Source organism: Haplochromis burtoni, unplaced genomic scaffold, assembly GCF_018398535.1.
Source record: "Haplochromis burtoni strain Fernald_Lab_line unplaced genomic scaffold, NCSU_Asbu1 Contig_96, whole genome shotgun sequence".
In the NCBI taxonomy this organism is placed as follows: domain Eukaryota; kingdom Metazoa; phylum Chordata; class Actinopteri; order Cichliformes; family Cichlidae; genus Haplochromis; species Haplochromis burtoni.
The window spans coordinates 1187345-1210600 of NW_024582457.1; the positions used below are offsets into that span (position 1 = coordinate 1187345).

The 23256-nt window shown below is 40.7% G+C and overlaps 1 protein-coding gene across 1 annotated transcript in view; it reads left to right on the forward strand.

The window, feature by feature from the left end:
* wdr11 (WD repeat domain 11) overlaps positions 1-23256 on the forward strand; it is a 62185-nt gene that overhangs the window by 27381 nt on the left and 11548 nt on the right. Inside the window, exons 12-22 of the mRNA XM_005927114.3 lie at positions 4346-4452; positions 7551-7626; positions 10098-10206; positions 11386-11507; positions 12022-12169; positions 15054-15160; positions 17090-17204; positions 18327-18498; positions 19301-19409; positions 21046-21108; positions 21426-21491. Of these exons, the coding sequence (XP_005927176.1) occupies positions 4346-4452; positions 7551-7626; positions 10098-10206; positions 11386-11507; positions 12022-12169; positions 15054-15160; positions 17090-17204; positions 18327-18498; positions 19301-19409; positions 21046-21108; positions 21426-21491 (1194 nt within the window). The remainder of the gene's footprint in view (positions 1-4345; positions 4453-7550; positions 7627-10097; positions 10207-11385; positions 11508-12021; positions 12170-15053; positions 15161-17089; positions 17205-18326; positions 18499-19300; positions 19410-21045; positions 21109-21425; positions 21492-23256) is intronic.

The following is a 23256-nucleotide window of genomic DNA, read 5'->3' on the forward strand; positions in this document are numbered from 1 at the left end:
TCCCAGGAGCCAGTCAGCTTGAGGTGGATTCAGGCAATTCACTGTCACACAATTAATGTCAACACATGTTTGTTTACGAGAAATAATTCCCATTTGGTTTATATTTTTTTCAAGTATTTATTAGAGTGAGGTGGTTTAACTAAGTACAATAACCAAATCTTGAAAAAAATGAAAAGTGATTTATTGGTTTCCCACTGCCATTTACAGTAATTTACTTATTTGAGGGAGAAACTCAACACCAGTATTCAGACATGTTGTGGCACCCTTAACTCTGAACACACACCAATCCCTGAAGTTTAAGCAGCTAATTAATTAGGCTGTCAATCACAGATCAAAGGGGCAGTTCAGGAAAGAGCAGTAATCTAAATTAGGAAGCTTCTTCCCTCTGTTATTAACTATGCATTTTAATCAGGAAAGTGATCATTAAAAACAGATGCAGTAAGAAGCTGTTGACATTTCTGCTAATTGGAACTCAAACACTACAAACACAATAAAAAGCTAGAATAAAACAGTAAAAAGTTTTTTGTTTTTTTGTTGTTGCATTTTTCCTTGTTGTCAGTGACGTAGCGGTTAATGCATTTGTCTTACATGGGAAAGATTCTCAGTTCAATTGACAAACCCAGCCTCAGGAGGAGGGTCACAAGCTAGTGGACTTCTAATACCTGTCCCAAGCTTGGATAAATGGGAGCGTTGCGTCAGGAAGGTCATCCGGTGTAAAATCTCTGCCAGATCAAACGTGTGGATCCATCCACTCTTGCGACCTCTTGGGAAATAAGGGAGCTGCTGAAAAGACCTCGTCCTTCTGTTTTGTTGTTGTTGTTGGTGTAACAGAGAAATCCAGGGAGGGAGAAAGCAGTGCGTTGTCTGCATTCGTGTATGTCTCTGTGCCTTCTCAGAAAGAGATATAAAACTGTAAGACTGGTTACACATTGGACAGAACGCTTGCTGGGCTGAATCCACATCACATATCATTTTACATATTTATAAGGGCACCATTCAGTCATGTCGAATTCATATCAAGTACAGTGGGGCAAAAAAGTATTTAGTCAGCCACCGATTGTGCAAGTTCCCCCACCTAAAATGATGACAGAGGTCAGTAATTTGCACCAGAGGTACACTTCAACTGTGAGAGACAGAATGTGAAAAAAAAATCCATGAATCACATGGTAGGATTTGTAAAGAATTTATTCGTAAATCAGGGTGGAAAATAAGTATTTGGTCAATAACAAAAATACAACTCAATACTTTGTAACATAACCTTTGTTGGCAATAACAGAGGTCAAACGTTTACTATAGGTCTTTACCAGGTTTGCACACACAGTAGCTGGTATTTTGGCCCATTCCTCCATGCAGATCTTCTCGAGAGCAGTGATGTTTTGGGGCTGTCGCCGAGCAACACGGACTTTCAACTCCCGCCACAGATTTTCTATGGGGTTGAGGTCTGGAGACTGGCTAGGCCACTCCAGGACTTTCAAATGCTTCTTACGGAGCCACTCCTTTGTTGCCCGGGCGGTGTGTTTTGGATCATTGTCATGTTGGAAGACCCAGCCTCGTTTCATCTTCAAAGTTCTCACTGATGGAAGGAGGTTTTGGCTCCAAATCTCACGATACATGGCCCCATTCATTCTGTCCTTAACACGGATCAGTCGTCCTGTCCCCTTGGCAGAAAAACAGCCCCATAGCATGATGTTTCCACCCCCATGCTTCACAGTAGGTATGGTGTTCTTGGGATGCAACTCAGTATTCTTCTTCCTCCAAACACGACGAGTTGAGTTTATACCAAAAAGTTCTACTTTGGTTTCATCTGACCACATGACATTCTCCCAATCCTCTGCTGTATCATCCATGTGCTCTCTGGCAAACTTCAGACGGGCCTGGACATGCACTGGCTTCAGCAGCGGAACACGTCTGGCACTGCGGGATTTGATTCCCTGCCGTTGTAGTGTGTTACTGATGGTGACCTTTGTTACTTTGGTCCCAGCTCTCTGCAGGTCATTCACCAGGTCCCCCCGTGTGGTTCTGGGATCTTTGCTCACCGTTCTCATGATCATTTTGACCCCACGGGATGAGATCTTGCGTGGAGCCCCAGATCGAGGGAGATTATCAGTGGTCTTGTATGTCTTCCATTTTCTGATGATTGCTCCCACAGTTGATTTTTTCACACCAAGCTGCTTGCCTATTGTAGATTCACTCTTCCCAGTCTGGTGCAGGTCTACAATACTTTTCCTGGTGTCCTTCGAAAGCTCTTTGGTCTTGGCCATGGCGGAGTTTGGAGTCTGACTGTTTGAGGCTGTGGACAGGTGTCTTTTATACAGATGATGAGTTCAAACAGGTGCCATTCATACAGGTAACGAGTGGGGGACAGAAAAGCTTCTTACAGAAGACGTTACAGGTCTGTGAGAGCCAGAGATTTTCCTTGTTTGAGGTGACCAAATACTTATTTTCCACCCTGATTTACGAATAAATTCTTTACAAATCCTACCATGTGAATTCATGGATTTTTTGTTTTCCACATTCTGTCTCTCACAGTTGAAGTGTACCTCTGGTGCAAATTACTGACCTCTGTGCAAGTTCCCCCACTTAAAATGATGACAATCGGTGGCTGACTAAATACTTTTTTGCCCCACTGTAAGTGTTCAGGCTGTTTATTCTAATTAGGAGACAGATTGGGGTGATGTTCTTGACTAAAATCTGACTGTGTTTCAGTGCAGTTTTCCTATTCTTTTAACTCATTTGTCCTAATGCACTTCTTCAGATCTGGATAGCGAGACATGCTGTATCTTCAAATGTACAAGATGTGATCAAAACTGTCCTTGAATTGGTCTATAAAAATCAAAAACCATACCCGATTTCAATTTTGCCAGTCCTCTGTGCCTGTGTTTTCAACACAGTGGCTGTTTTTTTTTTTTAATGCTTACATCACTCGGTGTAAGTCCCATTCTGACACTTTTACCTCTGTGATGCACTTTGGATCTCCTCCAGTGTGCCACTGAACCTGAAATCTGAGCTGGGCAAGCGGTGAGTGAATGTGCTGGCGCGGCCAAAAAACTTTTCAGTGTACTGCGTGCCAGCACACGATCGTACGAGTCACAGTTCAGGTGATTTGTGCTGAATGTTTTCCGCCTGGTTGCCTCAGAATGTAAAACGGAACTCATTGTTAGTCACACAGTGAAGGACAAATTCACGATGCATAAATTTATGCATATTGACAAGATGACGAGCACGCTCCTGGTCCCATTTCTAAACTGCTCCGCAGGTAACAGCCACACTGGAATAAAGGCCCTATCTTTATTTACAGTCTTTGCGTAGAAAGCTGCCCCACAATGCAACCGCCAGACATCAGCACAGAGCCAACTGTGCTTCATTAGTTAGTATTCTCTAATGAGCAGCAAAACTATTTGACCAGGATTAATTAAGCACAAGATTGAATCAATTAATGCTGTTAAGAGATTGATTGGGAGCAAACACCATCCGTTCAAGCAGAGCCAGGGTTTCTTTAATGAGAGAAGTTGGTATCCACAAATACAAAACTTCAACAAAGTTTAATGAGCTGCGCAACACGAGCAGAAGTTACTTGAAACGCCTTCTGTGTATGTAAGGATTAAAGGGAGAAATGAGGCAGTGGCTTTTTCTGCCTGGTTACTGGTGACTGAGAGTTTGCTCTTCAGCAGTGACACTCAGGATTCATGTCTTCATCCGCTTGTAATTTGTCTCCTTAAACATTGCTCTGCACTCTCAGCATACAATATGTATTCTGTTGACCTGTCCGCTGCTTAAATACGTTTGCTCGTATTAAACAGATCTCATAGATGTTTCCCCCTGTGCATTTTTTTTTTATCATATAAATAGATATTTTCTTCTCTCTTCATATACAGACACAGGTGGAACACAGTGCAGTGCTGTTATCTACAATCTTAGGTTTAAAGCTGTGTGTTTTATGAGTTTGGGAGAGGAGAGATGCTTTATGTAGATGAGTCCAGCAGCCGTTGCCCTGCACAGCCATGCCGAAAGAAGCCCAGTTTCTCAGCATCTCATTTACATTTAGTGGGGAAATCGACTAATTAATCATGTGGCTATTTACCATCTCATTACTGTGGAGTTTGTGCTCCCTCCACTGGGCCAGCTTCTTCGAAAAATATCCTAATCTCACACTCTCTAGCTTCATTTTGCTCCTTCCCAATCTGTTTTGGGCTTTAACGAAACCCATCTACCTCACACCACGCTTGAATGTATTAATGGGAATGTTTTACAGCTAGGCTGCATCTGTTAGATGGCACTATTTTTTTTTTAGTTTAACTAATCTTAGTTTAACTAAATCTTGTGTGTGCATTGATTTATTTCACAGGGGGATAGAATGGGTGAGTCTTACCAGTTTCCTGTCTTTTGCCACTTCTGCACCCAACAACATGGGGCTGGTGCGAAATGAACTGCAGCATGTCGACCTGCCTACTGGTGAGAGACACACACGCACATATTATCATCTATACCTGAGGGTACCAACCACAACTTTTGTATTATCCTTTGTTCTTTAGAGTTTTCTTTTGGCTTTCTGCACCCTTACCAACACAAAAAAAAGAGACTTCAGTCTCTGTCGCTCTGACTTTCTCTTTTATCTGTCTCTCTTTGTCTGTGTGGTTCTCAAAGAGACACTTCCATTTTCCCTCCAGGGAATACTTGCACACTATCCAAATTAAGGTCCAAACTAAACAGTATTAGGGCACCACCTAAGGAAGTTTAGCTCTGAAAGTGAGATCCATCATGATTTCTTACATGTCTATAGAATTATTGTGTTTCTGCCTCCCACAGGAGTGGAAATAGGAAATGCTGGATTTTCTGAGCTGAAAGAAAGCAGGATTTCTCTGTAACCTCAGGTGATGAGGAAAAGTATGTTTAATGGCTTCAGTGGAACTTTAAAAAATATGTGTTGTTGTTACTTCTTTTTAAAATATTAGAAAATCAGACACAATTTTTAGATGCAAAGAACTGATGAGAACTTTCCTCTTTTCCATAAGTCGTTTCTGCTTTGGTCAAATATTTCCAATTCCTCCAGGGTTTTTTATGGCTACAATAAAAAGAATTATGGTCACTATGGTGGTTCATTTACTGAGCCTTTGCCCTGTGTTCATTAGGACAATGGCAAAGCAAGCACGACACTTTATTAACTGTCTTAAGCACCAGCATCGTCAAAGTTAATAGTCTGTGACATTACGTTTGGTTACAATACCACACGCCATTCAACACACTTTTTCATTCAGTTGTTCTTTAATACAAATTTAAAGACAGGTGACAAATTAAAGGAAAGGTGCTGGGTCACCTTGTGCTGCCAGAATAGCATCAATGTGTCTTAGCATTTATTCTACGTCTCTGGATTTAAGAGGTTTAAAGAGACGCAGAGAAAAGAAAAAAAATCAATGTGTATGTGGACACCGTTGTGTAACGTGTCAGTGTAACAATTCACAAAGACCACATTTATATTGACCTCAAAGGCTGTAGCATATGGTTCACAATGACATGCTTGAAGAAACCACATCACTCATGACAGAGTTTGAAACAAGGGTTTTTCCTTTAATTTGTCATCCACCTGTACATGCTGGAGGTGCAGACAGGATCTTTAGCCTTCGCTGTCCAGGTTTACATCTCTGTTGTGCAGTTTAGTCCGTCATATTATGGAAAATATGTTCTGTTTGGCTGTCTTACCAAGAATTAGATGGAAAAGATCAATGCTAATTTCATCTGTTTAGCCTAGCATGGCGCTAGGTTCACGAGGAAAACGGCTCCCTAAGACCAATGAAATTATAAAAACATACCGTTCTCTAACTCAGCTCATCTTATTTACCGATTACAACCTAAACTTCTACAAAAGCTCAATGCACATGTGTTTTTCAGAGAACATTTTTAACAAAAAAAAAAGTAATAGAAATCTGCCCTGTTTTCTAATTTAAAAAAATATTTTAAAATCTCAAAAGAGCTTCTGCTGACTTGAGAGATTGATTTCATGACTCGAGTAATATGTGCTGGATTTTGCAGCTTTTCTCCAGGATCTGAAATGCATTCAAATCGACAGTATCTCCCTGTTTTAAACCAAGCAGTCAGACCATTATTGCTCGTGAAATCAAGCTTTCGAGTTAGGAGCCTGTTTTGGGAGTTTAAGTTCTGAAAAACAGGGCAATATTTTTTTTTTCAGTAGAAAGTTTTCTTTGAGTTTCTGAGATAATGATGTCGTTGATTCAGAAAAACAGGACTATTTGTTTTGCTAACTGAATGCATTATGCTTCTGTGAATTTAGTATTCACGGGTTTCAAGTCTAAACAATATCCATACAGTATTTAAAAGATTTGACTTTTTTTTAATGTTTAAAAGAACAATTACACAGTGAAGCTTTTACGTTTACTCCTGAACATTATGGTCTAGATTTTATAAGTCAGATTCGCACAGATTTGTTTCTGTTACTCGAGCTTATGTGCGTTCATCTCAGTTAATCAGGGAAAGTGAACATGCACAAAAGTGTGTTTTACTCTTAAATGTTTTCACGTCACCCATTAATCCACTTAAAGGGCAACTCATGCCCTTTACAGCATTTCCTGATAAAGTTGAAGACTCATGGATGGGAAACTGTCTTCACGTTGTCAGCTGTGGTGGTACTTGGCTTCTGCAGCAGTGATAGCAGCTGTCCTAAATGGATATGCTGTTTTTCCTGTGAAAGGATTTTTCTAAGGTGCAGTAAAGATAAGCTGTGCACCCAGTTTGAAACGCCTCGTGTACAATGTAAAAATTTATTGCATAAATGTTGATGATTACTTGTTACTTACACATCCATGATCATTTCAGGCATCAACCCTTTGACTTGTCTTTCCAAAAAGAATCCATTCATGGAAGCGCTTCAGGTTCTGACAGTTTTTATGGTAATGAGAAGTCGAATGTTATTTCCCTTTCTGGTGTCTCTGTTACTGTGTTTGCTCCACCCTGGGTCGTAGTTGCGATGTGTGTTTTTGTAAATGCACATTTGACCTATGTGATTCTTCCTACTTTATATAAGTAAGGAAATAAAGGCATAAATGGTGAGCAGTGCTTCATAAGCCTCTAGTGAACCACAGCTCTCACCTGCCTTCATCAACACAACTGTAGGTTAAACTTGCAACAGGCACCTCTATCACTTGCACATTTCAATCAGGCCACCTTTCCTTAGTGCCCTTCGCGAAATCTGATAAGCACTTCCGTTGGAAAATGTGATGCAGTGCACCTGAAGGGCATTCTTGTTTTGCTCACAGGGCCACTTTGATGCTCTGCATAATGTCGAATTTCGTGACCGGAAAGTTGCGAGTGTTAAGCACGGATTAGAGCAGATGGTTAGAATAAGTTGTGTACAGCTTTCTCTCCTGGCTCTGACAAAAGAGATAAAACCAGGATGCACTGGCACTAAAAAGAAAATGAGATGGATCAGCTTTTTCACAGGTATAAGGAAAGATAACATCTTCTGTCTTCGATTATCACCTCCTCTCCTTCAGCCTCTCACTTTCTCCCTCTCGGTGTGTGTTTGTTGTGCTTTCCAGGCAGATGCTTTGCATTCAGAGGCGAGCGCGGAAATGATGAGCCACCCATTGAGATGATTAAAGTGTCTCATCTCAAGTAAGTCACCAACTCTCCAAAACACCAACAAAAGTAAATACAAATAAGAGGCACACACTTGCTGATGTTTCTACCTGAGATCTGCATTCATAAGCACAGAGTGTACATTTCACACAAAGGTGTGAGTGGTCTTGTGGTTTTGCCATACTCGGATCCAATTGTAATAGAAATCTGTGAAAAGGGCTTTAAAGCTGAGAGTTGTCTTTAATTTGCTGTTTCATTCGTAATTATTCCCCGACCTTCATTTATTCATGTTGTGCAGCATTTTGGAAACTTCATTTTCTCTCTTTCATTGCCTTATCTTTTGAAGGGGCTGTGTTATTCAGTGGAAAAAAATAGAGCATTCATTTACAGTCATCACACATTTTTAAAAAAATGAAACTATAAACAAGGTTTTCATACAGCAGCTGTTTATTGCATACTCTGCTGCTCTCTGGGAGACAGTCATTTCATCTTTTTTTTCAAGGCCAACATCTTTTGTCAAGCTTCGTGTATACGTTACGAATGGCATAAGGTAGGTAATGGAAGGTGACATCTAATTATTCAGCCCACACTGGGCGACTACTGACGGCGCATTTTACTTTATTGCCAGTGGCAACAAGTTTCTCCTCCTCTCATGAAAGGAACAGGCTAAAGTGGAGGCAGTAAATGTAAGGGTCAGTACAGAAGCCATGGCCACAAGAATGTTATATATGATATCACAAGCTGTAACACAAGAGGAGACAAGTAATGTACTCCTAATGGCGTTCTACTAAGTAAACTGTATCCTCTCCACGAACTGCTTTCAAAGCTTGAGTAACAAGCAGTAAACCCCCATTTGTCTCAGTCTGAACTGACCAGTGCATGATCTTATTGCTCTCCTTTTAATCAGCCCTAGTCCTGGTTTATGAACCCTAGCAAATTAGGGTCCACATCCACTTGGATGAGTGACAAAACGTTTCTGCAACTGAAAACACTACATCCAGATGAACAGAATCAAACCCTGTGTGCTAAAGTTTGTGGACATATAGGCCTGAGAATGAACCCAGAGTGATTAGACATCGCCTTTTTAATGAATATAGAAACACTCAAACTCGAAGCGCTGACACACGCCAAACACAGTCAACCTCAGTAGCTAGTCTCTGTTTAATTTTGCTCAGACTTTGCTTCACCTACTGCCACCATTTTATAAGGCTTATGCTTACTGTTGGCTAATGACATGCAATTGCAAAGAGAGAGAGAAATTAAAGAAACTTAATGGTGGGCCTACCTATGCTGCAGCGCTCACATGAACCGAAACAGGAAAAAAGGTGCAGGGACAGAAAAGGTGGAGATCTTTTGCATGGACATATTAAACCTGTTGCAGACGGTAGTGTTGATAGAACTAAAGTTATTTGTAAAGCACTGCAAAGTTGAGTTTACTTATCACCGGAGTACTTCAAGTCTGAAGTATCACTTAAATACATTACATGCTATTGATGCCCAAATCACCCACCCACCCAAACAAACAGTGGCGGGAGGATTCGGCAGACTTGTGGGAGAAGGATAGATAAACAAAAGCAGGGCAAGCGACAACAAACGCCATAGCGAAGTGGTTAGCAACAAACTGCAGGCCGATTAGTGTTGTTGAAGATGTTAGGCTGAAGAACGTTCTTAGAGTCGCACCAAATATTTTAGTTATTTTTCTTCAATAATCAATCATTCATTGGAAAAGATTCTGAAAATGTTGACTATCCTCTTTCAGTTGCACTCACAATCTGTGTCTTGTTTTTCTGGCCTCTGAAACAGAGTTCACTCTAAAAGATCATCTGTGACTGCTCATACCACGTTTTGATTTTTGAGGGATTTTCTGCAAAATTAGTTTAAAAATGTATTTTATTTTATTTCCAAAGTTGCTTCTTTTACTCCAAAGCTGCACAGCCTCACTTTAAAAGGCAGCTAGGCTGTGTGTTACTGAGGTGATTATAATAGGGAGGAGAAAAAAGTACAATTACTGGGAGACTCATCACATCTTACAGGAGGCCACAAAGCACAATCTTATAATAATTATTACTTACTGTTTGTATTTACAGTAAAAGAAGACAATGTTTTTTCATACGCTTAAGTTCCTGTACAGCAGCTGAAGGTTAAATATTGGCTTCTGTGTAATTGCACAGTAGAACAACAGCTTGTTAGCTCGGTCACAGGTTTGGACAGTGATTATTTTGTGGATTTAGTCTGATAAACATCAGGTCACACGTCAGAATGTCTAATCTGTTGTACACTGTAAACAGTGGTGTAACTAAGCTAGAAGATAATATGGAGAGTTGAATAGAAAGGAGGAGTTGTTGTACCATATAAACACAAAAAATCTTAGACTGCATAATAAAGAAAACAACTCGTGTCTTCATCATTACTTTAGCCATACATTGCTAACTTCTTACTTTATGCTACACCACAACAAGCCTTATATTGGTTGTTCAGAATGTATGTTTTGTGTTTTTCCTCCTCAGGCAGTACCTGGTGGTCGTGTTCAGAGACAAACCCTTGGAGCTGTGGGACATCCGGACTGGGACTCTTCTCCGGGAGATGGCTAAGAACTTCCCCACTGTTACTGCACTGGTACAAACACATTTACACACTAATAAAAATTTGATTTTGTACCAAGTAAAGAACAGAGTCCAGGCAGGATGGAGACGAGTGTCAGGAATGATTTTTGACAGAAGGATAGCAGCAAGAGTGAAAGAAAAGCTTTACAAGATGGTAGTGAGACCTGCTATGATATATGAATTGGAGACAGTGGCACTGACAAAAAGACAGGAGGTGGTAGTGGCAGATTTAAAGATGCAAAGATTTTCATCGGGAGTGACCAGGACTGACAGGGTTAGAAATGAGTATACCTGAGGGACACATCAGTTTGAACAGTTGGGAGACAAAGTCAGAAGAGGGAAGCCTGAGAGGGTTTGGACATGTATAGAGAAGAGAGAGTGGATGTGTTGAATGAAAGTTGTTGAACATGGAGCTGCCGGGGAGGAGAGAAAGAGGATGACGATAGAAAACATTCATGGATGTAGTCAAGAAGGACATACAGAGGAGGATGCTGGGCATAGGGTGAGGCTGATGATCTGCTGAGGTGAGCATCCGAAAGACGACGACCAGTCGACCACAATACTAAGAGAACAGATCATCATCATGCTGGAATGTATCATTTCTGCTTTTAAATGTTCATTTAACTCCACACTTTATATTTTAACTTGTGTTACAAAGTGTTGCAAACACCCATTGTTGACTCATTCCTGTGTTAATAGTCTCATACTTTTTGGCCCATCCTCGCCTTGTGTTTGCGTGGGTCATTTGAAAGATTAGTCTGGAAAATTTCCCCAAGCTCAGCAAACAGCAGTGGCTTCATTAGGCCAGAGAAATGCTCATAAAACAAGAGTTATGCTGGACAAACTTTACAGTGAGGCCGTAAAAATCGTCCACAGTGTGAATAAAAACGGCAGTAACCTTAATAATACATGCAGGCCTCCCCTAGCACCGTTTTGCTGTCTCATTTCCATATTGATTACAACCTCGACTCACCCAGACTTGTAGCCACAGTGCACCAGAATGTAGACAAGAGGGCTGAGGAAAACAAATCTCCTGCCTCCCTTAGTTTCATTTATGTGAGTGTGCAGATCTCCCTTCTCTCAGTCTGTCTTTGTCTGCGGGTCATGCTGCAGTTGTTTGCTATTGTGTCCGCAAATGTGTTGTACGGATGGCTTTGTTACAAAAACCGCAATCCCCCGGTTATGTCAACAGGAATGGTCCCCATCCCACAACCTGAAGAGTCTAAAGAAGAAGCAGATGGCTGCGAGGGAGGCCATGGCTCGGCAGACTGTGTCAGATGCCGAGCAGAGTAGCGTTGAATCCTCAGTAATCAGGTGAGTGCTGTGGAGCTCCAGAATCTTGGAAGCCTTTTGACTGACATTTATGAAATCCAACATTAAATCCATCTGGCTGAGATCGTATTTACTTTTTATGGTCCCAATGTTAGAACTTAAGAGAACAGACAGTCCAGAACAAATTCCTTAGTCCTTACTATGTTTCATTGAGAAAACATTGTAATAAAGAATAAATAATTCAACCACATGTCATGTAGCACTCATGTGTAACAGCTGATATATATGTGCATATATGTGTCTAGTTTTTCATATTAGTTCAGCTTCTTGACAGTCTTTCTTCACCCCCTCTGGCAACTGCAGAGGTGCCTCCTGCGGTACAACCACCCCTGCTGGGGAATCACTAGGCTCCTCATAATCGTAAAGCCCTGTCAAAGTGCGGAACCGAATAACAAGATGTCCAACCAAAAAATTTCACACGAGAAAGTGTGAACAAAGACGAGCGCTTAGGTGGGAGAATAGTCAGTATCATTTTTTTGTCTTCTTCTCCCTACAGTCTCCTGCAGGATGCTGAGAGCAAGTCGGAGACAAGCCAGGCTATCTCAGCCAGAGAGCATTTTGTATTCACTGACACAGATGGGCAAGTGTATCACATCACTGTAGAGGGCAACACAGTCAAAGATGGTGCAAGAATTCCACCTGATGTGAGTCCCGAGACGGTCTTTTTTTTTTTCCTTCTTCCTCGTCTCTTTACCTTATAAGCTCTTGTACTGCTTCAAGGTCGTCCACACCGATCCTTGCACAAAGCTATTTGTCCCCACTGTATATCGACCTCTTTTCATTTTGTTAATATCATGTTAATCCTTTTTGTACACACAGATCATAATCAGGTTTTTCCTTTACATCAGTCTGTCTCTTGTCATTCCTTTTCCTTCTGACTGTGTCCTTTCTCTCTCTGTGTTTTTGTTGCTGTAATAAGTTGTGAGGAAAAAATGTTAAAAATTTAGTTGAAACATTTGCATTTTCAAGATACTGGTGACAGTAAAGAAGTGACATTCCATTGTGCATTCTTTTCTTTAAATAGTGTATATGCAGAATAAAATATTCTGTCACCTAACCGTCTGGGCAAATTTGGGGCCAGGTTTGCAATACCATCAGAGGTTAGCATAGCCTACGAGGAGCTTACTGTGCACTCACTTCCTCTTGTGTGCCAATGAAATCAGTGAATCCCTAATTTCCTTCGGGATTAATAAAGTATTCTGATTCTGATTCTGAATATTGCTCCAACAACCTGCTGTGGCTGTGTCCACACACCCATGTTGTTGGCCATCCTTTGATTGCTGATCATTTCACAGTAGTTTCCCCCTGAAAGGGGGGAGTTGTTGTACCATATAAACACAAAAAGTCTTAGACTGCATAATAAAGAAAACAACTCATGTCTTCATCATCACGTCATCATGTCTTCATCAGGACGTTTTTGACAGTAACTACTGATCACCCACCTTCCACCATCTGTTTATCTATTTACTCTGTTTCCTAACACACATTGTTTTTTTACTGTATACAAGCAGTGGGGGAACTCCAGGCCTCAAGGACCAGTGTCCTGCAGGTTTTAGAGATCACCCAGGTCAGCACACCTGAATCAAATGATTAGTTCATTACCAGGCCTCTGGAGAACTTCAAGACACGTTGATGATGTAATTTAGCCAGTTAAATCAGCTGTCTTGGATTAAGGACACATCTAAAACCTGCAGGACAACAGCCCCTGAGGCCTGGATTTCCCCCACCTCTGCTGTGTACCATATCCATCACTTCCAGTCATTTTGTTAGCCAAAGGCTAATAAGTGCTCTTTTTTCTTTTTATGTTCTTTATCTACTTTGGGCTCTCTTATGTTTAGAGGCTAAATATCTCCTTGGTGTTATGTGTTTTACTTTATATCTGCACTGTCTTGTCACTTTACTCAAAAGAAGCTCTGCTTTCCGGTTGTTAGGCAGTGTCTGCCCAATTTTCCCCTCGATAAAGTAAATGCCACCACTCCCTCTTTAAAATCCTGTGTCCTTCAGGTTATTTGTGAGAACTTGTGCAGGGGATGATATAGATTTTGGCTCCCCAACAAAATGTTGCCAACCTAATGTCTCTTTCAGTCATAAACTAAATGTAATCAAAGTAAAGGTTTCAAAGATAAATTGTACAGCGCTATGTTTTTTGCCAGTTTTCTCTCTCTCTCTTTTTTTTTCCCCTGGGAACCAAACGGCCAGCTGAATGTCTGCGAATTTGACGGTGTCATCAGTTTGTCCCAGATAGCGTTTAGCAAATGTTCACCTCACTGATAGGGAGCAATGAGTCAGGCTACAGGAAAAAGAAAGCGTGTGTGTATTTATATGTAAAGCAAGTACATGTTAACCTAGCTATTAATCCGCTCTGACAGCAAAGTGTCCTCCCTTGTAAAAAGAAACGAGCTATTACTGAAGACAGGATTTCTTTTCACCCGGGTGAATCCAGGATGCATTGGTAACATCATGACTGTAGGATGGTTTGATTACCTTACAAGTGGACATGTCACCCCTAACAAAGAATGCTTCGGATTGTTAATTAAGAACGTTTCAGTTACCTAAGCCTCCCTTTCTTTTGGAGGACTTTGACTTTCTTGGACTCATTACCTTGTTCAAACTTGCAGTTGTTTAGAGCTTAGTCACGCTGTAGTGTAGCACCTGCTGCTGTCGGGTGTTGATTGCCCACATCTTTGTCATCACTGAAGATGGCACAATCTCATATCTTTTCATTATCATTTAATATATTATTTAACTGAGTAACATTTATCTCACTTCATGTAGCATTTCTAAAGGGAAACCTATAGAATATATTAGTTTCCTTTGTGAACCGGTGGATTGTTTGCCTATTCAATGCTTTGCTTTCCGCCACGTAGACAGATACCGGCGGTTTACCTGGGGATTTTAAAGCCTTAGTTTTGTGACGGCTTTGAGATTTATTTCTCAAAGATTTGCATACCCCAAAGGTTTTACAGTCTTTTCGGGATGATAGAAGATCTTCATATCTCTGTCAGGGAACTGAGCCAAAGTCTTCTAAAAAGTTTTGGGCTATCACATACTGAGGATGAGCTCACACGTAACATCTTAACATTGGCACTCTGCTTCACAGCATAGTCTGGCCTTATTCAAAACTCAGATGTTGTGCTTGTTTACCACTCAGCTGCCACACATATATCAATTTATTGTCTTGTTTTCTTCATGCCCTGACATTAAATGCCTGGCAGCGAGATGTTTTATTGCAGAGGGAAAAGGGATGGCTTTTATGCTGTTTGAATTGCGCGTTTTTGTTTTTTTAACTACGCAATGGTTGGCTGCATTAAAGACGTGACTTGTGAACATAATAACCTAATTCCTTTTGATGTCTATCTCCAGTTATATGATGGGTAATCATAAACTTCAGACTGCATGTCTGAAGGATCATGGACTCAACTGCAATTTATCTTAAAACTCAGAGGACACAGCTAGAGCGACTCACGTGTGAGGCTAGCACTTTATCATCTTTGCTTTAACACCTTTTTCTTTCTTCCTGTGTTGCAGGGGAGCATGGGCAGTATAGCCTGTATTGCCTGGAAAGGTGACACCCTGGTGCTTGGGGATGTGGATGGCAATCTCAACTTCTGGGATCTCAAAGCTCGTTTGTCGAGGTAACAGCTAGACTGAAAAACCTTATGATAGCTCCAGTTTTGCTTTCTGATGCTTTGTTAAAGAAACGGTTCATAGATTGTAAACATTATGAGCAAATCGATCAGTAAAGCCCATTTCAGAGGTTGTAGGTTTCGTGTTTGAAATCGCACATGGGTCACTTTTGACCTGCTCTGAATACAGGGAGTGCAGAATTATTAGGCAAATGAGTATTTTGTCCACATCATCCTCTTCATGCATGTTGTCTTACTCCAAGCTCTATAGGCTCGAAAGCCTACTACCAATTAACCATATTAGGTGATGTGCATCTCTGTAATGAGAAGGGGTGTGGTCTAATGACATCAACACCCTATATCAGGTGTGCATAATTATTAGGCAACTTCCTTTCCTTTGGCAAAATGGGTCAAAAGAAGGACTTGACAGGCTCAGAAAAGTCAAAAATAGTGAGATATCTTGCAGAGGGATGCAGCAGTCTCAAAATTGCAAAGCTTCTGAAGCGTGATCATCGAACAATCAAGCGTTTCATTCAAAATAGTCAACAGGGTCGCAAGAAGCGTGTGGAAAAACCAAGGCGCAAAATAACTGCCCATGAACTGAGAAAAGTCAAGCGTGCAGCTGCCAAGATGCCACTTGCCACCAGTTTGGCCATATTTCAGAGCTGCAACATCACTGGAGTGCCCAAAAGCACAAGGTGTGCAATACTCAGAGACATGGCCAAGGTAAGAAAGGCTGAAAGACGACCACCACTGAACAAGACACACAAGCTGAAACGTCAAGACTGGGCCAAGAAATATCTCAAGACTGGTTTTTCTAAGGTTTTATGGACTGATGAAATGAGAGTGAGTCTTGATGGGCCAGATGGATGGGCCCGTGGCTGGATTGGTAAAGGGCAGAGAGCTCCAGTCCGACTCAGACGCCAGCAAGGTGGAGGTGGAGTACTGGTTTGGGCTGGTATCATCAAAGATGAGCTTGTGGGGCCTTTTCGGGTTGAGGATGGAGTCAAGCTCAACTCCCAGTCCTACTGCCAGTTTCTGGAAGACACCTTCTTCAAGCAGTGGTACAGGAAGAAGTCTGCATCCTTCAAGAAAAACATGATTTTCATGCAGGACAATGCTCCATCACACGCGTCCAAGTACTCCACAGCGTGGCTGGCAAGAAAGGGTATAAAAGAAGAAAAACTAATGACATGGCACCTTGTTCACCTGATCTGAACCCCATTGAGAACCTGTGGTCCATCATCAAATGTGAGATTTACAAGGAGGGAAAACAGTACACCTCTCTGAACAGTGTCTGGGAGGCTGTGGTTGCTGCTGCACGCAATGTTGATGGTGAACAGATCAAAACACTGACAGAATCCATGGATGGCAGGCTTTTGAGTGTCCTTGCAAAGAAAGGTGGCTATATTGGTCGCTGATTTGTTTTTGTTTTGTTTTTGAATGTCAGAAATGTATATTTGTGAATGTGGAGATGTTATATTGGTTTCACTGGTAAAAATAAATAATTGAAATGGGTATATATTTGTTTTTTGTTAAGTTGCCTAATAATTATGCACAGTAATAGTCACCTGCACACACAGATATCCCCCTAAAATAGCTAAAACTAAAAACAAACTAAAAACTACTTCCAAAAACATTCAGCTTTGATATTAATGAGTTTTTTGGGTTCATTGAGAACATGGTTGTTGTTCAATAATAAAATTATTCCTCAAAAATACAACTTGCCTAATAATTCTGCACTCCCTGTACATGGCACATAAAATGGATTATATGGCCTTTGATGTGCTCTCAGATTTTGTGCAAAGTAAATCATGTAGTGCACACAGGCTCATTTTCACGAGCATGTTTGAATGAACCTGTGAGTGATGAAGCTGAAAAGTCAAATCCACAAAGTAATTAAGGTCATTTCTTATTATTATTAATTGACATTTTTAGGGGGATACCAACACATCGTGGTTGGGTGAAGAAGATTCGCTTCGCCCCCGGGAAGGGTAACCAAAAGCTGCTGGTCATGTACACAGATGGAGCAGAGGTCTGGGACACTAAAGAGGTAAGACTCTATACAGTAACTCCACATGCTGGTAGTTGCATATGAGATGCTATAAATTCCCAGCATGCATACCCTCACTGCACTGCGTAGCTCATAAGTTAAAAAAGCAACAGTCGTCTTCAGGTTCATAGCAGTGGTTTACGGGCTCACTGTGGCACACTTAATGGGTTTTCATAGAACGGCATTCACTGGGGCATGACAGTATTTCTATGGGGTGCATTAAACTAATGTCCTTTCTGAAGCTAACACTGTAATAATAATACAACTGCTGCAGTTCTGCTGTTGCGTTGACAAATCATTACAGTGTGTTGTATAGGTACACACACGCAGTTCTTAAAAGCTTTCTCTTGACATGTAAAAGCTCAAGCATAGCAGGATGGATGATTGTGAGTTCTGAAGGCGACTCGAATCCCTGCTTCATCTTTAGCTTTGTTTACCAAAGTCGTCAACATCCACAAGGTCCCCTCTGAGCAGTCTACTTTTCATCTTGCCCGAGATTCCTTCTGGCTTGTTTACATTTCAGTTTTTTATTTGATCTAATGTCATCCACTGCATTTTGTTATCTGTATCCATTCTACATTTTTTTGTTGGCTTACCCAGCAGCAATCAGTGTTAGATATTAACTGGCAGATTAAATGACACGCGTCGATGATTTGGTTTATTATGAAGAGCGAGGTAGAGAGAAAATGGTCATCGTGGAGCCCTATTTATGGTCCCCAGTTATAAAAGCCAGACAGTAGATGAGTCAAGCCGTAGAATAAAACAAGAAAAAGCTATAATGTAACAAATCATGAGAATTATGATTCGAAATCTAAAAGAGAATTTCAACCCCAGCTTCCAATGAGCTAATCAGCAGCTGAAGCGGGAAACACATGAGCCATTTGGGATCTTGTGCTATCACATACAAATTCACAACAGTTCAGTTACAGGCATATCTATTTGTTACCAAAACAAACATGTATTTACTGTACTTTTATTTTTTTTCTTGTGTGCCTATAACATCATTCTGTTTCCTGTTTTACTTGATCAAAAAAAACACTTTCCATATTGTGTCCTTACAAATAAAAGAAGCAATTAGATTGCAATTTGAAATCAATCACCTTGGATGTCCTTTTTCTGCAGGTTCAAATGGTCAGCAGCATGCGCATTGGTCGCAATGTGAACTACCGCATCTTAGACATCGATTGGTGCACATCCGACAAGGTTGTCCTGGCATCCGACGATGGCTGTATCAGAGTGTTGGAAATGGCCATGAAGTCTGCCAGCTACCGCATGGATGAACAAGACCTGACTGGTGAGCTAGGATCCTTATGCTGCATAAAGGACTGAAAAGAAAAGGTTTATGTAGATTTTTGTTGTTGATTTTTGTTAAGTGTCAACTAAAAATGGTTGCATATACCCCGATCAGGCATAACATTATTACCACTGATAAGTGAACTAAATAACACTGATTGTCTTGTCTCTTCATCACGTAAGCCTTTTCTTCTCAAAATTGATGAACTAGAAGCTGGAAAACTGGGCAAGACGACTGGGTCAGAACATCTCCTAAACTGCAGCTCTTATGAAGGCTGGTCCATGTGGTCCAATCCAACAGATTAGCTACTGTAGCTCAGTTTGCAGAAAAATGTAATTCTGGTAGAAAGGAATCAGAATACACAGTGTATCACAGTTTGTTGTGTATAGTGCTGCATAGCCGCAGACCAATCGGGGTTCCCATGGTGACCCCGGCCATCACCAAAAGCGCCAATAATAAGCGCGTGAGTAAATGGACCACAGAGAAGTGGAAGAAGGTGGCCTGTTTTATTTTTTTAAATTTACATAATGTGGATGTGTGTGCATCGCATGCCTAGGGAACACCTGGCACCATGCTACTATATGGGAAGAACCGCAGCACAGTTTGGTCAAGGCTGTTTTGGCAGCAAAAGGTGGTCTGACACAATATTAGGCAGGTGGTTGTTATGGCTAATCGGGGTAGCTGTGGATTAGAGCTCCTTTACCCAGTTACAGGTTGGCATCTGTAGTCACTCAGTTTATGATGCTGATAAAACCTACAGTCTAATATTGTGTTCTTTCTTATCTGTGGTAAATATGCACAGATCCAGTGTGGTGCCCTTACCTGCTGCTGCCCCGAGCTGCCCTCACTCTAAAGGCTTTTCTTCTGCTGCAGCCCTGGTCAGGAACCTTTACCATGGACGTCACGCAAGTGTAAGTCTCACCTCTGAACAAGTGTTCACTGTGAAATCGTCTCCTTGTTTACATGTCTTTTTAGTCAGGCTAACTGATTTTGACCCGAGGATGATTTTAACTTTCACAAAGTGCTGCTGAGCTAAAGGAACTAGCAACAAGATTTAACGTTATGAATAGGTTTGGTTTGACGTGATCAGAAGCTTTACTTCTCATTTTCTTGTACATAAGGGTGCAGATACATTTTAGTAAGAGAAAGCAACTTACTGAGTAGAAGTTCATGAATTGACCTGAGGATGTCTGCAAGATCCGTATGAGCTGTGACCATATGATGTTTGAATAAACTGTTTGAGCAGTGTAAAGATGGGTTTTACTGATGTGTTTTTAAAAATAAAAATGAAATATTGCTTCCTACCCTGAAAGCAGGCGGTTGTAAGTGAGCAGCACATCAATTGTTGTCAGTAGTTTCAATTATTGATATCCACACAGCCTCGGTCAGTGATCTGTGTGAAATGCTCTAGGTTAAATTGCATTTAAACATGTGTACTGTGTACTGCTCTATTTGAGGAGGAAGACCGATAAGCCATCTTCTGTTGAACTGTGCTACTTTTACAGTTACAGACTGATCTCATCTCCCCACATACAGTATGTTCTACAAAAAACTAATGAATGAGTATGAGAAGGTTTTCAACTCTGCTATCTCAAAACCAAACTTTCCCCTCATTAATTCATAACGTTGACCTATTTTCAGACTGATTCACTCTGAGGAGAAATAAAAATCATCTGATTGCGAATCTTGGTTACAATTTAGTAATACCATCCATTTTTAATCTACTTTCACTTTGCATTGAAGGATGATTTTTATGTCTGTCAACCAAAAAATAGTTTTAAGAACAGTTAAAAAGTAGTTATGGAAAAGGATTAGGGCCACTGGGGGAAAAAAAAGAGGGGCACTTTTTTTTTTTCTTCCTTTCCAGAATTCTTAGATTAGTCAGAATTTAAAAAATAAATAATTCTGATGAAAAAGTCAGAATTCTGACTTTAATCTCAGAATTCTGATTTTTTTTTTCCCCTCAGAATTCTGGAAAAGAAGAACAAAAAAGTCGAGCACACTTTTTTCCCCCCAGTGGCCCTAATCTTCCTTCATAGGTAGCTGTGTTTACAAAACTTTGTTAGAATTTTCACCCAGTTTGCAAAATGAGAACTGAAAATATAAATATCGAAAATGTAATTAATTTTAAGTAAGATGTCTGCAAGATTAGGCGCTTACTTTTTCATCTACCACTACAGTTTCTGTCAACCACCCAGACACTGTCTGTAAAAATCACCAGTATAAACAAGTAAACAGCTCAACGCGGGATTCAGCAGAGGCCGTCCAGAGGGACACTATTTAAGCCAGATGTAGTTACAAACCCATTTAACTGAGCCCTGAGTATTTCACTGCTTCACAGCTCCCTTATCATAAGTAAGCAGCTATATTAGCAGCGTGTGTAAGGCAATACCCATCCTCAGCTTAAATGTTAGAATAGACTTCGCTTGACACCGCAGATCGACTTCTCTTAAAAAGTGTTCAGATTTCCATTTAATATCAGGTCAGGTTCTATTTAAGGTAGATGTTAAAGGAGCCGTTTGACTTGCTTTGATCCTTCTGTTTCAGAGACTACAGTGAGAAAGATGAGATAAAAGGCCTAATCCAGGAGCAGCTCAACTCATTATCAAAGTGAGTTACTGCACTGTTGCTTTGTCCTCTAATGCCAAGTTCGTGTGGTAACTCGATATTAATGTAATGGCACAGACACTAACAACCAAATAACAGTGTATGTATGTGATTCCAGTTTGTGTTCATGTAGGGTTGTTTTACAGTTAGAAACTGTAAGTCCTTCCTTAGTGCTTAGACAGCGGGCCCAGAGAGCATGTAGTCTGTGGGTTGACAGATAAGACGAAACTCCTGGAACAGCCACACTGGGCCTGCTGTGTTAGAGAAGTGTAATTGGCCCTGGCTGTGTTTTGATTGTCTGTCTCTGATTGGCCCCCCAGTGATATGAAGAGTGTGCTACAGGACCCAGAGCTCAGTCTTCTGCAGCGCTGCCTCCTCGTCTCACGGTGAGTTCGAGCTCTGTGTGAAGTTGCCAGTGTTTGTCTCTGCGCAGATTGTACCGTGTTCGTGAGCGTTCGCTAGTACCCTGGGGCGGTTATTTTGTTAACATTCAGGCAGTGTATCTATGTCAAAGACTCATGAAAGCCTTGGTTACAGAGTTCCAACAGAAGTATCAGAGTTTAAGGGACAAGAAAAAAAAAGTTGTCTAATATGGAGAATAATACTAACTTAATGATATTCTCTAATAAAAATAATAATTCTGACTTTACATGAGTTGCACAGTGAATATTTGCCCTCATTGTGCAAGAAAAGCACCTTGGGCTTTTTTGGGGTGGATTTAATATTTTTTCATATCTATGTTCACTTTTTTTGTTTGACAGACTAAACATTCTCAGGATGGAGGATACCAATCTTAAAAGATATTGCAGCCATCTTTTAGAGAGCTTATTTCAGCTACTCGGTGATGAAGAGGGCGACTTTCTATCTTTGAAATAACACACAGGAGTTCCTTTCATTTTTTTCATAATTTTAAAATTACAGTACAATCTGGGCAGCTACCAGTACCGTTTCTGTAATTTTACATATTTATCATGTAGTTTTAGTGATCGTGCCCTCTTAAGATCAGAGAGTGGCCCATGATGATGCATTTGACCAGATCATAGCTTGTGTCTTCTTTCTAAACTCCTGCGTGACTTTTTGGTGGTATGCTTTGCATTGTTATCATGCTAGAATATTCTTCTCCTGCCCAGTTTCTGCAGATGAAAAGTGATCTCATCAGCCAGTATTGTTCTCCATAATCTCCACAGTCATACATGGTGCCTCCTATAATTATCACCTCCCCGGTTCCTTCTGCACTCTTGAAGAGCCGTATTCTCTCACCTTGGTGCATCACTCTCAGGACTATGCATTCTCGGTTCACAGAGGTTTTTGCAGTGCTATTTGTGCTCTTGCCTCTTCATCTAATCCAACAAACTTGTCTTGGTCTCGTCTGACCAAATAACGCTCAGTATTCCGGCTTATCTTCATGGTTTCTAGAAAAGTCAAATAAATGCAGTCAGTTGCTAGAGAAACATGAATTTCCATTGTGCCTAGTCTGAAACTCTTGTTTTTCAGCTCTAGATTGTGCAAGTAGCCATCTGTCATTTTAGCCAGGGGGCCACTGCAGCTCTGTATCTCATTCAATACCTTCTGATTACTGCTGTAACTTTATTTCAACTGATTTTTTTTGGCCCGTCTCCCCATCATCCTGTGTCCTTTTCCATCTTTTTTTTTTTATAATCTCACAATCAAATTTCATTTTCCCTGGCTTTTTCTTTTCCTCATGGAGCCATGGTGCAGAGTCAATCGTCAGTCTGGTTTCAGTGATCACAGGTTTTCTAACTTGACTATCAGTGATGTATTGGCTTGTGTTACATTGAGTTTTTACCTTTTGCAGCATGTTTTTTGTTTCCTTTCTCCTCCAAAAGCTGTTTTTTAAGAAAGTTTTCGCTTTTTTGTTGCTTTGAATAGTTGAGGAAATACTGAACTCGTCAACAGAGAAATGAGGCTGCTATTGAGAGCTTTGCTATCACTTGAGGAGGCTTATATTACACAAGGCTGGGCTAATTTTTCTACTATATTGTAAAGTGATGTTTTAGCAGGGATTTCTAGTTATTTGTGGAGGAAAATAATTATAAACATGTAACTACTTAATTTAGAACAAATTTGAAAGATGAGCCAGAAGGTGTAAAATTATGAAGCAACGCAAATTATTTTGTTTTTGAAACATTT